The 15,721-nt window shown below is 39.8% G+C and overlaps 1 protein-coding gene across 2 annotated transcripts; it reads left to right on the top strand.

Annotated features, from left to right (window-relative positions):
- Positions 1-482: 482 nt before the first annotated feature.
- On the top strand, positions 483-11,916 carry LOC149070810 (uncharacterized). Of its 2 annotated transcripts, none has more exons than XM_089248467.1 (4): positions 483-852; positions 4,626-5,146; positions 6,759-8,118; positions 11,466-11,916. In XM_089248467.1, the coding sequence occupies exons 2-4, from the start codon at positions 4,636-4,638 to the stop codon at positions 11,518-11,520; spliced, it is 1,926 nt and encodes a 641-aa protein (XP_089104593.1). In that variant the 5' UTR covers positions 483-852; positions 4,626-4,635; the 3' UTR covers positions 11,521-11,916. The 2 variants fall into 2 exon arrangements, with proteins under 2 accessions (XP_089104593.1, XP_089104592.1); XM_089248466.1 differs by having other exon boundaries at positions 514-653.
- Positions 11,917-15,721: the final 3,805 nt, after the last annotated feature.

Below are 15,721 nucleotides of genomic sequence, written 5' to 3'. Positions count from 1 at the left end.
TTTCAGTGCTGCCATCTATGCTCCAAATTGTGAGTGAAGTGTAATGATGGAATATTTGTAAAGTTGTTGGCCTGTTGCTTTCTGTGGCGAGACTTTTTAACGGAGAGATCGGCTCGCATTCACGCCTTGAAGTTGGGAACCACAGAAAACCAACTTCAGCCGACCACCACTGTGGCGCCGGTGGAGTTCGAATCCGAATCCTCGTGATGCGAGTCCGTCACTATGACCACTCGACTACCACAGCGGCAGCCGACCACTACTGGGGTTTGAACCCGATATCAAGCAATGCTAGTATGCATAACCACTCTACTAACATGCCGTCGCGGATTTTTTTACATCAGGGAAAGACAAATATTGGAAGAAAATTCGGACCGAAATCTGTTAAAAACACCTCCAAAAACGGTTCTGTCCCGTAGAAAAATAACAAGTATGGTCACTTTCATAATAAGAGTCAGAGTCATCCGTACATTCAGCTAGACGTTACAAAGGCCAAACCATAGTTGGAATCGAGTTGAGTTTATTTTCCTTCCCGTCGTTCTAGTACTTTTCCCTCCCATGTGCATATGAAAATCGTTAGATTTTGTCGGATGAGACACGTTATCGTTGAAAAGGAAAAAAGACGCTCAAAAATTTTCTATTTGACAGTTTGACAGGTGGGCTCGGATTTTGAATCTTATGAGCTGTCCACGTGGACTTCCATTTTCATCCATGTGTAATTTCTAAATGCGATTCTCCGACTGCTAACGCGTTTTCGCGTACAACGTGCACAAGTTACACTATTTTGAATAGATAATTGAATGCAAGATTATTTAATTTTTCTTATTTTTTGCTTGATTATAGACTCTCCATTGAGTAAGCATTAAGTTGAAATAATTATGCGTTATTTACATTTGATTTTTTTTAATGGGTATGAACGTTTTATTTATTAGGGTCACTTCATTAAAGTGTCGAGAACCCGCTCCTCCACTTTATAATTCGAATTCTTGGCGATATTCTCACTTATAAAAGTGGCCATCCTTGACAGGGCCGTCTTAAGAGCATCATGGGCCCCCGGGCCAAGTCATTTTTCTGAGGCCCTACCTAGAAAATTCTCGAAAGATTCAACCATTCTTTTTTCCGGGCCGCCAGGTGGGTCCATGTGTTAAGACAGCACTGATCCTTGATGGTTCCTAACCAGTGGCGTGTGTCTCCCCCCCCCCACCCACCTGAGGATGATAGTTGATGAATCAATTAGGGATAAGCGAGAAATGATCAGCATTGGCTTCGGAGTAGAGAAATGGTTCTCAATTTTTGTAACATGCTTGCCCCACTCCCACGTCTAGGGCTGTGGCTGGGAAATTCCCAATGTATGGACTGTTTGGCGATGAAAATAGCCATCAGCATTGTGTTTGAAGTAGATTTGTCGTGTGCATCAAGGCTGGACAAATCCCAGGTCACTGCGGCAAGTAATGGAATTGGCACCCAGGGGGCCTACCACCCCCTCCCCCATGCTTGTGAAGAGTAATCTGAGATATACGGATAGTCTGCGCTGTTCAAGGAGAAGAGGGAAATTTTCATACCAGCCCGAAGCTTAATGCTTGGAGAAGCATTATTGCTCCGTAAGATGAGGAGTGGGGAGAACCACTTACCGAGATTCGGATTACGGTATTTTGCACTTGTGAAAAATTAATTTTTTACATTTATTTTTGAGAAACGATTGCAAAAACATGAAATACTTTCATATTTTATTATGTGAAAAGTAATTTCTCTTGCGAAATAGATGGCCAAATGCTGTTTTCGCTTGCCAAATAAAGAACTTGACCTCGATCAATCATAATCAGTTATTTAGTAATATCACATTCCAGAAAACTGACTAATTTTAACAGACCATTATCAAAATTATTTATACATTGTAATAATCAAAAAGGGGGGGGGAAGGCTAACATAATTTCAGGGGTGGGAACTCTGCGCCAATTGCGCCGCACTGCGCCAAAACTAATATCTTGCGCCATCCTGCTCCAATAGCGTATTTTCACATTTTTCTGCGCCAAATAGCGAATTTTGCTTCAGTATGCCCGGAATTTCGGAAAGGACGCCAAAAATTTTTTGTTCCTGCTAGCCACGAAACGTCTCTTTATGAGAAGAGCGTGTTTTATTCCACTATACTTAAACTATCGCCTTGAACTATCGGCCCCTGATCGGGCTTTCCATCGCGAAACCCCGATATTGTCCGTGATCGTGGAACTGAAGATGGTTTGCAATGCCTTTCAGCTTTTAAAGTGCAAATTCGAGTGTTTCCGTTAAAAAAAAAGTCGTCACTGGAAGCAGCAGAAATTACTGTAGTCGATTGTCATTGTGTTAAATCCCGATGTTGCGTGAAAATAATTTTCTTTCCGGGAGTAAAAAGCGCATGTTCGCCGAATTACGAATGTTAGTTTAGAAACTTTGCCGAATAACGAGCGTTAAATCACCAATGTTGCGGAATAACGAGCGTTAAATTGCCAATGTTGCCGAATAACGAGCGTTAAATCGCCAATGTTGCCGAATAACAAGCGTTAAATCGCCAAATATCGAGTATCAGATCGCCAATCTCGCCAGATAATGAGTGCTGAATCGCCAAACATCGAGTTGATTTTTCCGAAATTCTCTCCCATTTTGCAACAATTTCTTTCCAAGTATAAAAAAAATTTAAAACTTATAAAATTTTTTTAGCTCATTTGAAGTGCTTCTGTTCAAGGCAGCAGTAAGCAAAAATCATCTTAAATAGACTGGTGCAAAAAATTTTATGACAGCCGCTCTTTCAAACAAGGTGTCAAAAGCCTAAAACACCAAAAACAAAAATCAAGCTGACAAAAAGATGTTTGATAACAAAAGACAGTGCAGTTTTATTTTGAAAAGGGTTGAGGGTTAATATATTCTTGTTAATTTCACTGCTCCAATTTATGAATATCTGCTCAGAATCCCATATTTTGCTGCTCCAAATCCCGAATTTGCTGCTCCAAATCCTGAATTTTGCTGCTCCAGAGCTGCTCCGAAATGGACTTAGTCACTTCCCACCCCTGTAATTTAAATTATTCCTTGGTTCTTCAGGAATCAAGGCACAAATTGTCATTTTGCTGAGCTATTATGCAGGAAACATCACTCATGATGAAATTTATGCTGAAGTATGTGAATTGAACAACGAAATTCACTTGAAGTAAACATGTACTCGTTACGCACGTAAATCTCGATATCCCACTCAAATACTAATAAACACAAATAGCACCATGACAGGCCACTAAAAATAAAAATATCTTGAATGTGTGCCCTGTGATTGGCTATATGAAAAGGGGGGAAATTCCCTATATTTTCCTTTTTTATGTCACATGGTCTCAAGCATATCTCTCACGGGTGGAGGTGCAGTTTTTTTCCAATTATCCGTGAAACGATCCTGGTCCTTGTCACGCGGATTATTCTTTATAAGCCGGGGGGGGGGGGAATGGTAGGCCTCCTGAATATTTTATGTGGTTGAAATTGAAACCCGAGGGCGAAAGAATACTTGAACATTAATGTCAGTGTGTCAAATGGTTTATGGAAAATTGGGTGCCCTGACATTTTGCCAGGATATTTTCAGTCACTTGGTTACTCATATGGTCACTTATAGTTACTCGCTGACTTTGCCATTCATACTGTACCCAGTCATTCATAAGGTCACTGACTTGGTCATTCAGTTACTTCTTCATGCGCTCAATTGGTCACTGGTATAGTTATATGGTCACTCATACAGTTACTGACTTAGTCAAGCAGTTTGTGAATTCTGATCGTCTTTCTTCATACAATTTCATTATCACTTGCTGCTTTTCGAGACGAGATGCAAATATCTTGCATTATTCTATTCTGCTCAGGTAGCTACGCAGGACAGTCTACGGAAATTGGGCCCTGACGTGTTTCGTCCTCTGTACATTTAGTTCCCCCCCCCCCAGAAATTTTGCCTGACCTGACTTGTGTGAGTGAGGAGTTTAGTGACCAAGTAAGTGTGGTCACTCATATGGTTGATAATTTGATCACAAAAACATTCACTCATATGGTCAGGCACTTGGCCAGTCGATCATTCATATGGTCATTCACTCAATCACACAGTCACTCATATTTACTCATGCAGTCAGTCACTTATTTATTCATAAAGTTGATAATTTCATCATAAAAACTGTCACTCACGCACTCATACGGTCGCACCCACTTATGTGGTCATCTATATGGGGCAATGTGTGTGGGGGCAAAACTTCCAGATCCCAAGCAGGACTTACTTGTGGGGTGGGGGGGCGGCGGCTAAGCAATTGATTTTCACAAAAAATGTTTGATTAGGGTCAAGGAGGATGCCCCTCCCCCCCCTCAGAAGATCTCCTGATTTTTGGATTCCAAAAGTTTGCATGTCTGCCATTGATATGAAGGAAAAAAGGTTGTCGCTGTCTTGTGAAGTGTTGACCGAATAAATGGGAAGAGGAAAAGTGGTCTTACCCATGCAAAACATGTATACCAGGACAGCAGAATAATTTTAGACTTCGTTTTGAGCGATACTGCTATTCTGTATTTATCTATATTCCTGTATTTATTTTTGCAATAGTATTACGTGTTATTGTGATGGTGATTTATATATTTTTTCAAAGGTATATAAGTATGGCGCCACCAGCTTGGGCATATCAAGTTGAATATTTCGTCGCGCCGCCCGACGAGGAGATGATATGCAGCATCTGCCGCTGCGTGTTCTGCGAGCCGATGGAGTGCCAGTGCCAGCATGTCTTTTGCAAGAACTGTATAACGAGGTGGCTGAACGTCCACAGGAACTGCCCGATCTGTCGCAAGAGGACCAGTGAGTCCCAGCTGCGTCCGGTCATCCCGCTGCTGAACAACATGATCATGAAGCTGAACTTGCACTGCCACAACAAGGAGACCGGTTGCGAGGCCGTGTTCAGTCTCGAGGCCTGCGAGAGCCACCTCAGGGAGTGCCTGTACGAGCTGGTCGAGTGCTCGCTCGGGTGTGGGAAGTTGGTGTTCCGAAAGGATGTTGCCAACCACAAACTGACTGAATGCCCGTTCAGGTTCACCAAGTGCGACAGTTGCAAGCTGAAGGTATACGGCCAGTGGGAGGACCACGACTGCATCAAAGCGTTGCAGCTCGCTGCGCAAGGTGAATTGATATTTGACTTTATTCCTTCCTGTAATTAAAGTAGGATCTCTATATAATGTGGGAGGTCCATGCTAAGCCCACAGACCTAATGTCGCCCTTGTAGTCTTCTGCGTGGTCTGTGACCTCAAACCAAATTTTGTAAACATGAACTAAACGGCACATTCTCAGATCACTTAAGTGACCGTGAAACAGTTTCAGAGCATTAAATTTGCAGCCTGTGGCAAATTTCCAAGATCACTTGAGTGACCAATGGCACATTTCCGAGATCTCTCGAGTGACGTGCCAAACAGTTCCAGACCCATTTAAGTGGCTTGTGATGCAAGTTCTGCATCACTCGAGTGGTGGCATGCAGCACATCTGCAGATCACTCGAATGACCTGCGACACAGCTCAAGAGTGCTTAAGTGACCTGTAGCTCATTTTCAGATCGCTTAAGTGTGCGAAACACTTAAGTGATATGTTTTCGAACCAGTGAAATGGTTTGCCCGCATTCTCCTAACATAAAGCATCCTTGACCTGAAGGCAACGGAACTGAGGTCTTCCAACTGGTCTTGTTCTGATGCATGGAGATGCATTAACGGGGTACCGTTTGAGTTTTCTCATTGATAGATCGAGAAAATCACAATATAATGATAGCGTTCCTATAAAGCTGATGCAACTACTGGATTTATTCAAGGTCCACAGAGTATCACTGTGTGTTATCTTTTTACATTTCTATTACCGTAAGTGTTCGTGTTGTAACTGCAGCCTGTCGCACATCCCTACAGGCAGCTCTTGGTAGTCGAACTTGCACTGCCACAACAAGGAGACTGGTTGCGAGGTCGTGTTCAGTCTCGAGGCCTGCGAGAGCCACCTCAGGGAGTGCCTGTACGAGCTGGTCGAGTGCTCGCTCGGGTGTGGGAAGGTGTTCCGGAAGGATGTCGCCAACCAAACTGACTGAGTGCCCGTTCAGGTTCATCAAGTGTGACAGTTGCAAGCTGAAGGTATAAGCTCAGAGTTGTGCTATTGCATTGTTGAACCATTATGTAGTTGTACTTTCATCCCCTGGCGGCGGCAGTCTATATTCTGATCTCGGTAGCATTTCGGCGCCGGTCACCCCCTCCCTCTTATTGTTCACAGCGTTAAACTACTCATGTCGGGCAGAAGCCTAGCGACGACTTCAAACACAGCAGGATTTATTTTTCCTGTTAATTTTATTTCACTTCTTGTGATTTTTTTAATTTGCTAGTAGCAACGTGCCGTCTGTTCGATTCCGTGATGGATGATGGATGCACGTGTGGATTATTTCTATTTATAACATGAGTTATTGCACGCGTGTGAGCCCTAAGGATTATAGTCCAATTTCTAACGTGGATTGTTATTGTCCGTGGAGGAAGGGGGGATGGGGAAAAAAAGAGAAACGGACGAGCTATAAAGAAAAGCCTTTTCCATTTCCCTACATGGGAACCCTACCATTTCCCTACCAGTCTGGTTGCACCCTGAGGTGACGCCCATAAGGGTAATTAAACTGTTTTTTCGCCTGATCCTCCGTGTTCAGCTAAAAGAATATCAGCTCTATCAAAAACATGTTTTTGCTGTTTGTTTTTTTAAATGTCTTTCTTCGCTTTTCTTAGATCTTGAAAAAGAGCGTGATAAGTTAAAGCAAGAGCTAGAAACTTTAAAGACGAAAGTAAAAGAACTAACGAAAGAGCTAGACAAACAGAAATCCCGCAGCACAAATCGCCACGATTCCGATTGGTACAGGTCTTCCTCCTGCTCAGAATCCTCTGGTTTCAGCAACCGCATCGTGATGCTCCATTCAGACACCGACTCCAGTGACTCGGACGACACTTCTGCCTATATAGACGATGATGCTGCCGATGATTCCAGATCCCCAGGCTACGGAGAAGATATAAATGATGATATTTTACAGAACGACAGCCATCACGAAGAGGTAAATGATCTCAACAGAGACAATGCCGTCGAAGATATGTCTATTGTACAATCAGTTGACAGGATCCTACAGAGCCTGTCGGACACCCATCGAAACATGGAGAACATACTGAATAACGTGGATGCTGGAGAGAGTTCGTATAATCTGGACGGTGAAGAAGAATACGTCCCTGAATGCATTCCTCCGGAACGGAGACATCTATACGAAGAAGCAGCTAGAGACAATGACCACGAAGCAGCGGAGCAGGATCTGCTTGAGCATGAAAGGCAGAGGGAAGAAGAAGAGGAGGGGGATAAGTCCTTTTCAGCGGCTGTTCCCCCCGAATCCATCGTGATAGACAGTTCGAGTTCGGAAGACAGCGATGGAGGGCGGGCCGTTGCCACTTCCTCATCCAGACGTTACAATCGGAAAAGGAGGTTGGGATCTCCGAACTTTCTCTCCAGCAACTATGACTGTGATGGTGGGAGCAGGAAGACCCAGAGGTCAAGCTCCAATGAGTGCAGCAACGACGATGCAGATTTGAACATAATGAATGATAACGTGGCTGCTTACGCAATGTGCTCGACGACGGAACAAGAAGCTGTCCCCTCCACCTCGTCTGGGATCGTGGCTGGTGACTACTCTGGCGCGGCCAAGGGAAGGATAAAAAAGAACATCAAAAGTCGCTTTTGTTCGAAGGACAAGAAAGAAAAAAACTTGACTTGCAAAGATAAAGCCCGGGGGAAGAAGAGCGCCACTGGTTCCGATGCTCTGATGTCGCAGATTGAGAGATCTTCTCAGCGGGTTTTCGAGGGCACTCTTTCTCTCCTGGAGCAGCACAGCATCGAATCCGATCCGGAATGGAAGCCGCCGGGGTATGGCTGTTGTTCAAGTTCCTCCTCCTCCTCCAGCTCTAGCGCAGACACAATGAGCAGCAGCAGCAACAGCTGCTCCCCACTCCGTTTTATGACGTCTGATGACTCATCCTCGTCTGAGGTGGGCGAAACGGATTCCAGCTACGAGCTGCAGATTCCGCCATCTACCTATGATCTGCTTACTAGGTAAGTCAGATAATTACTGCATTTTAATTTTTTTTAATAATTAGAGCAAGGTTTAATTTATATCTAACTCAATGATTCTAGCTAAAGAGGGTGGGGGAACTGCCCCGGGCGACAAAATTTGGGGGGGGGGGCAGTTTTAAGAACACAGTTATACGGAATTATTGAATTTTAAAGTGTGGGGTGGAAAATAAATTTTTGCCCCGGGTAGCAAAAATCCTAGTTACGGGCTCTAAAGTCATGGTTGCAATACTCTGGAGTGCGCTGGGTTTTTTTTATTATCAGTGTCTTTGGAAATTGTTTCAATTGCTACAAGCTTGTTACGAAGTTCCATTTTAGTCTGGTGAAATTTAACGGTTCACTCTGCTTCATGCGCTCACATAGGGACTAAGGGGAAAGGTGTTTTTGATACTATCCAAATGTAAATGTAAGAGCGCTGGCCAAATGTCCCATTTTGAGTAGAATGACCCCCTTTTTTTTAATTTTTCGTCTGTCCCATTTACATAAAATGCTCCCATAGTTCCGTTATTATTTCCAAAACCTATCTTCGAGAATTCATAAAGTCATTCTTTTTACGAATGTTGTACCCAATACTATCGATCTACATGTAGGGGGTGTATCTGTAGTATCATGGTCCTAATTAGAGATAGGACAAATATTTGGCTGCTATTCTGTATTCACTACCCTTTTTTGCTGAATATTCGGTTCTTCTTATAAATAATGCTTAAGTATTCTGCCGAATATCTGTGTAAATCTAAGCACACAAAAAACTAATTAAAAAAAAAATATATTAATTCATAGTTGCCAACTGCTATGGATTGTCCGTAGTGTCTACGGACGGCTGTAATAAACCATGGAGCTATGGGAGACACTCAATGCTACGAAAATCTGATCTTTTTGTTTCTTTCGGTGTTTTACTTATTTTTATTGTTATTATTCTTAAATTGCATCTCGATCTTTACCGTAACAATGAATTCACACAGACATGTTTGAGAGAAGACAAACTCGAAGCCAATCTGTTTTGTCTATGAGTGGGATGCTACAGCCGCGTCTCATTCTGCAACTTTACTCAATGCCCTTATGTGTGAAAACCTGTTCAGTGAAGCGCTGTTCTGCGACGAGCCCTCGGCTGACTGGAAATGTTCTGCAGTAAAAATCCCCATACATGCAATAGTGTTTTTTCACACTTTTTCTTAAAATTCTTCCAAATTGTTCTGCAGTAGCGCTAATTGTTCTATGACGTACGTCACAGGTTTTGGCACGTTCTGCTTTGGGATTCACCATCAGCCCCCAAAGCAGAATGTTTTGCATTGTTCTGCAATGAGCCCTAGACTGACTGGAAATGTTCTGCAGTTCCCATAATAGTGTTTTCTACATTTTTCTTAAAATTCTTCCCGATTGTTCTGCGATGTACGCCACAGACTTCAGCATATTCTGCTTTGGGGCCATCAGCTGTGTTTTAAAAGCAGGTTTTTGAGTGGTTCAGAGCAGCGGGTTTGGACCCGCCTCCATTTATATAGTAAATGGTTGAGCTTGCGGAACTTGTTTAAGCCTACACCAGGGCTTGATGAATTGAGGAAAAAATATTTAGGCACCAGCCCGATTTCTTAAGAGCCAATGATATTTTGTTCAAGAAAACGGTCCTAAAAATGTTTTCTTTTACTTTTACCATTCTAAAAAGATGTAGCGTAATGAAATAAAAGAATTTTGTGTCATTCGTGGACTGGAACTTAGCAACCACATTTAGAAAATTTCAGGCGCCAATACCGATTTTTTTCATTCGCCATGACAACCTGGCCTATACAATGAAGTTTTTTGGCCGTTAATCTATTAATTTGTGTTGTTTTGCTCACATACACACACAATCTGAAGAATGGTTGATAAACACACGTCCGCATCCGCACACATTTCAAAAAATTAGAACACCCCCAGAAATTTACGAGAGCAGTCCATGAAGCGCTCGAGCTGGAAAGACCAAATTAAAGGTATGGTTGTAATTTGCATTTTAATCTTCTAGGATGGGTTCTCAACCGGTGCTCTGCAGAGCCACAAGGGCTCCGCGGTGACTCGAGGAAAATAATATAAATCAATAAATTTGATTGATAAATAAAAGAGGCCTACAAGGTTCTGCCATAAAAATTATGTACAAAAAAGGGCTCCTCGAGTCAAACAGGGCTCCACCATAGAAATTATAAACTGGGTAGGGCTCCACAAGTCAAAAAAGGTTGAGAACCGCTGTTCTAAGAGATTCTTCTCGAGCATATTGATGGCAAAAAATTTGCACAAAGCAGATTGAATGTTTCATTGAAGTGTCGAATTACTTCTTCCCTCTTTGTTTCAAATAATTAGAACATCCGACTTAAAATGGATTATTGTGTGAATATTTTCATGCAAATTTATATCAACTCGATCTAATAAGTGTTGTACATCTTTCTTTGTAATCTATGTAAAACCCAGAATCGTTCTGTCTTCGCAATGCGGATAGAAAAACGAGACATTTCTGCAAATGCGAAATTGCATGTTTATTAGGTAGGACAGTATGAGAAAATGCTTGCTGATATCGTGTTAGATGGATAATGCAGAATTCTCGATCCAATCTGCGTTTCCCATCTTCGAACAGTCTTCTGCTGCTGGAACCAAAAAAAAAACAAAAAAAAAAACCACAGATGAATCAGAAGACTTTTCTAGATGGATTTGTACATTAGGCGCTCTTTACGTTTTGTTTCTAGAAGTTGAAGACTTGCACGGAGAAGGAAATTTCATTTGCCATCAAGATTTTGTCTTTTTGAATTTCTGCAGCATTGATGCAGCTTCTTGGACAGGGTTTAAATCTTGATGGCAAATGAAATTTCCTTCTCCGTTGCTAGTCTTCAACTTCTAGAATCAAAAGGTAGAGAGCCTGATGTACACTTCCATTCAGAGAAGTCTTCAGATTCATTAGTCTTTATTTTGTTGATTCCAGCAGCTTTGTGTCTTTCTTCGTTACGTGGATTTTACATACATAACAAAGAAAGACATACAACACTTATTAGATGGAGTTGATGCAAATTTGCATGAAAATATTTACATAATAATCCGCTTTAAGTTAGTCACTTCAAAAAAACATTCAATCTGCTTTGTACAATTTTTTTGCCAATGATATGCTCGAGAAGAATCTCTTAGAAGATGTAAATACGAATTACAACCATACCCTTAATTTAGGCTTTCCAGCTTGAGCTCTTTGTGAACTGCTTTCGTGAATTTCTGGGGGGGGGGTGTTAATTTTTTGAAAACGACGCGTAATTTAACAAAATTGCATGTTGTTTTTTTGTCTCGCATAATCCTGTTTTTTTTCCTCGTATACTTTGCAGATATTCTGCGTGCGACAGTGCAGAAGAGAGTGACTCTGATTACGTGCCAGATTGAGATAGAAGAAAAATTGTAATATTTAACTTTACATACATATATTTTTTGTCCATATTTGCTATTTTGTTTTTGAAATAATCGGTCTAGAATTCCACTTCCCCTATGCCCGTCCCCTACCTTTTTTACTGTACGATTTTTTTTGTTTTCTTTGAAAATTTCTATTGTTTGTTTTTTTGGAACGAACTGCCTTGCCCAGAGGGTAGAAAGTATTTTAACGTTGTGTACCATAGATTATTTTCAAAAGCTGTGTGTTATACTCTCAGCCGAGTCTATCCGATACATTTGTAAACACGAACACATACACACACTTTATATTCAGATATATATTATTGTCTTATTTCAACCATATTCTCCCCCCCCCACCCCTTTGATATGATTAAAAGTTTTGCTTTGAAAGTGTTTTTAATCAGACTGCATAGTTCGTTAGTGTTAATTTTTCATAATGTGAACGATAACGGTGTGCTAACCAACATGATAATAGTACATCCCTGTATGTCTGATTGTTTTTTTCCAAAGGAAGTTGTCAGTCTGGATTTTGTGAATTGTTCCTGAAAATTTTGTCTCAAAAACAGCACACATAATCTGTATATAAAAAAACTAGCGATAATGTGCTGCCCGTTTCCCCCTGCACTCTGAGTATGACAAACCATCATGAAGTTAAAAATATTGCTTTGGAACCATGTTGGAAACTAAGTAATATATGCTAGTGTATAAGTTGATCTTCCCCCAAACCGAGAACCACCAAAACCTTAATACAGGGAGCAACCCAGTGAGTGATAGAATGAGCTACCCGGTGATTGATTGAATGAGCAAGAGCGAGCTAGTTCTAGTGACAGGTGGGTTTTGCTCATTCATTCACTCATGTCAAACTGATCTCGGAATTCTCCCAGCGATGAATTTTACATTCTTGGTGAATTGTTGGTCAAGAATTTTCCGGACATGTTGTATAGGTCGATCCCCCTCCCTCCCTAATTTCGGAACAAATTTTTTATAAAAAAACTTGATTTAAATATGAGTATGTATGTTAAGCATTCTATAAAAGTTATTGTTGGAACAGAGTGAAAGTTTTTTTTGCCATACAGTTTTCTCTCGGCCCTTTTTTGGGCATTTGTCAGTCTTTGAAATACTTTTAAAGTAGCGCCCCCCCCCTCCACCCCGCATCACTAGCTTTAAAAAGTTTTTCTTCTATGACTGCTGTTCCCTGCAACAGAGTCGCTAGCGATCATCCATTACATCCACTCAACATTTCATATTGGCCTTTCAGCTACCTTGTATCTTTTGCGTATGTTCAAGACTAGAGGCCATGGGCGAGGAAAAAAAAGGTTGAAGAACAATGCTTGACAAATCCCAGGTTGCCATGGCGATCGAAAAAATTAATAATGGTGCCTGACATTTTCTGTGTGTGGTTACCAGATCGGGCAAAAGAAGTACACTTGGCTCCTGAAATGATCGTCAAACCCTAGGTTATGGGATCCAGAAGTTTTGCCTCTGACGTGTTTTGTCTCCGGTACGTTTTGACCAGGGTTGGGTTTTTGACATGACAAGCATCAAAAACAGGTTTAAACTGTCGAAAACCTAAATGAATGCTTTTTGATAATGTTTTGAACACAACAGGAATATAACATGATGAAAAACTTACTTTTTTGTATATTACAATGTTTTATTTTTAAAAATCAATTTATTGCAACAATTAAAACAAAATATTATAATTTGCAATTTTGAATTTTTCAACAAAAAGTCTAGAAAATATAAAATATAGTTTTGTGGTTCATTTTATCTAAGCTACTGATTACCCGTGTTCAATTTGCTAAGTGGAATAGAGCTGCTTATTCAAAATATGTATGAGAAGGGTATCACAGAGTTAGGTTTTAGACTTCAGAACATAGGCGAAGATAGACTTGGAAGCCTGGGGGGCATGATGATGATGTCAATACATATATTTACATTGGAACATTCGACTCCACCTTTGACGCTGGGGGCAATGCCCCCCCCCCCTTCCCCCGGTATCTCTGCCTATGCTTCAGAAACTATAAATCAGTGTTAAAACAGTAAAAACTTATTGTCAATGTTGTTAAATAGTTTTTTAACCCGATAGATATGCTAAATAAAAAAAACACTTTTATGTAGGTTAAAGGGTTTTATATTCAGAATTATAATTACTGAGAATCTATTTTGATACTTCAAATTTTCTGATCAGCCCAAAATTTTATTCCATGTAAAATTCTCGCACAGCATCTGTTAATACACTAATTAAACACATTTATTTTCATCTAAAAATTTCTTAGAGCTCAGTGTGTATTAATTCACAGTTTTAAAGAGTATTTTAAACCAAAGAAGAGCTGATAGGACTTGATACCCAAAACATTTTTTTTTTTTTGCACATTTAAAATTAAATACAGCTTCAACTGGAAAACCATTGCATTATAAATGCTATTAAATATACCATATCATAGTGCAGAAGTAAGAATAACTAGTTTGACTAAGGATAAGTTACAGGAGTTTCTTAAGCTTCATGTGCATGCTAGCATTACCAAATTAAATGACAGTTTTGTTTTGCAATTTAGTATTTCGATCGCTAGATATATTTCAATGTTATGCACAATAAGAGAGTCTCAGTGATTATCTAGATAATTTTATAATAACAGAAATCATCATTACATATATGATGTAATAAACTTTTATAAGCACTTATCTGTTGTAAAAAGAGTACAGCAGATGGTTTATATCAAAGCATATATATAAGCAGTTGAAGAAATTTTGGAATGTCAAATCATTCCATAGTTTTTCCTTCAGTGTTTATGCTATGCTTTATTCAAATTGTATATTATATAAGAAAAAAAACCATATATATTTTTTGTTCAAAATAATTCTGTAGAGAGTAGAAAATTATTTTAGAATCATATTAAATATTTATTCTTTGTATAACATAGTCACTTTAAACATTACATGCAATTAACGTGTGCATTTCCAATGGGAATTTTTATAGTGAAAAGCAATATTTGAGGTTTTTGACGTGAGAGTTTAAACCGTCAAAAACCTGCCAACCCTGATTTCAACCCCAGAAATTTCATCTGCCCTGAATGTGAGTGACTGACTGATCAAGGTCACTCATATGCCCATTCACTCTTGCCTACTCACTTGCATAGTCTTATGCTCAAGCTATTATATGGTCACTCACATAATCAGACTGACTTGATAACAAAAATAATCATTCATTCGTCTTAAAGCAGGTGAAAGGGGGATGAAACGTGCCGGGGGCAAAATTTCCGTAAAAAATGGATTATATAGGGCGTTTCACTGTATTATCAAAAGAAGGGAACACAAACACCACATTCAATACATTGTCTTTATTATTAAAATTTAATGCATATTTTTCATTCACGTGTGTTTACGAGTAACATTTTATAAGTTGTTTGACATTAAAATCAATTATCACATTAGAGTACAAACAAAAAAAAAATTTTTCATTATGAAATATAAGTGAGATCAAAAACAAACATTTTATAAATACAGTAGAACCCTGTTATACACCGCATGTGTACGTTTTAAAATGAAAACTGCATGACATTTCAATAAATGGTGTTTCAGCGTCACCTTTCCATTTTGCATACCGCCAGTAGATAAAAAAAATTTTGTAACATGTATTTGCCAACTTTTCTTTCAAAAAAACTTTTGGGGGACCATATTTACTCTTGCCAGTTAATTGAAAATTATTCTTTTAGTGCTTTCTGAAAAGATCAACGTTGATGAAATCGCAATTTGATATACAGTGAAGCCTTGCTATGGCGACATGCAATATCATGATAATCCTTTTTTTTCCTTGGTTCGCAGAGTATCGTTATATTGAGATGTCGTGTATCAATAAATGCCAGTTTCATGAATATGGTCGCTCACAAAAATTTTTGTTGTTCTTGAGAGACTAAATTGGACTTGTGTGAAATAAATGAAGTCAAAAGAAAAACTTGGATTGATCGAGTCGATTAGCTCAACTGCGTTTAACCAGACCAGCCCTATTAATGAGTAATTTTTTTTAAATACAGAGTGATCATAAAATAACTTTGCAGATATACAAGCCCTTGGTTGCTGCAAAAATAAATTTGAGACGTGTTTTAAAGGATGTAAAGAAACCCTTACCTCTTGCGGGTATAACCGCAATGAAAAAATTTTGAAAATTCAATTGGAGACACCCACTTTTATGCAT

This window comes from Pholcus phalangioides, unplaced genomic scaffold, assembly GCF_987345545.1.
Source record: "Pholcus phalangioides strain wild (caught in Gottingen) unplaced genomic scaffold, Ppha-v1.0 ptg000020l_1, whole genome shotgun sequence".
NCBI lineage: Eukaryota > Metazoa > Arthropoda > Arachnida > Araneae > Pholcidae > Pholcus > Pholcus phalangioides.
This window is presented reverse-complemented; position numbering and strand designations above follow the sequence as displayed.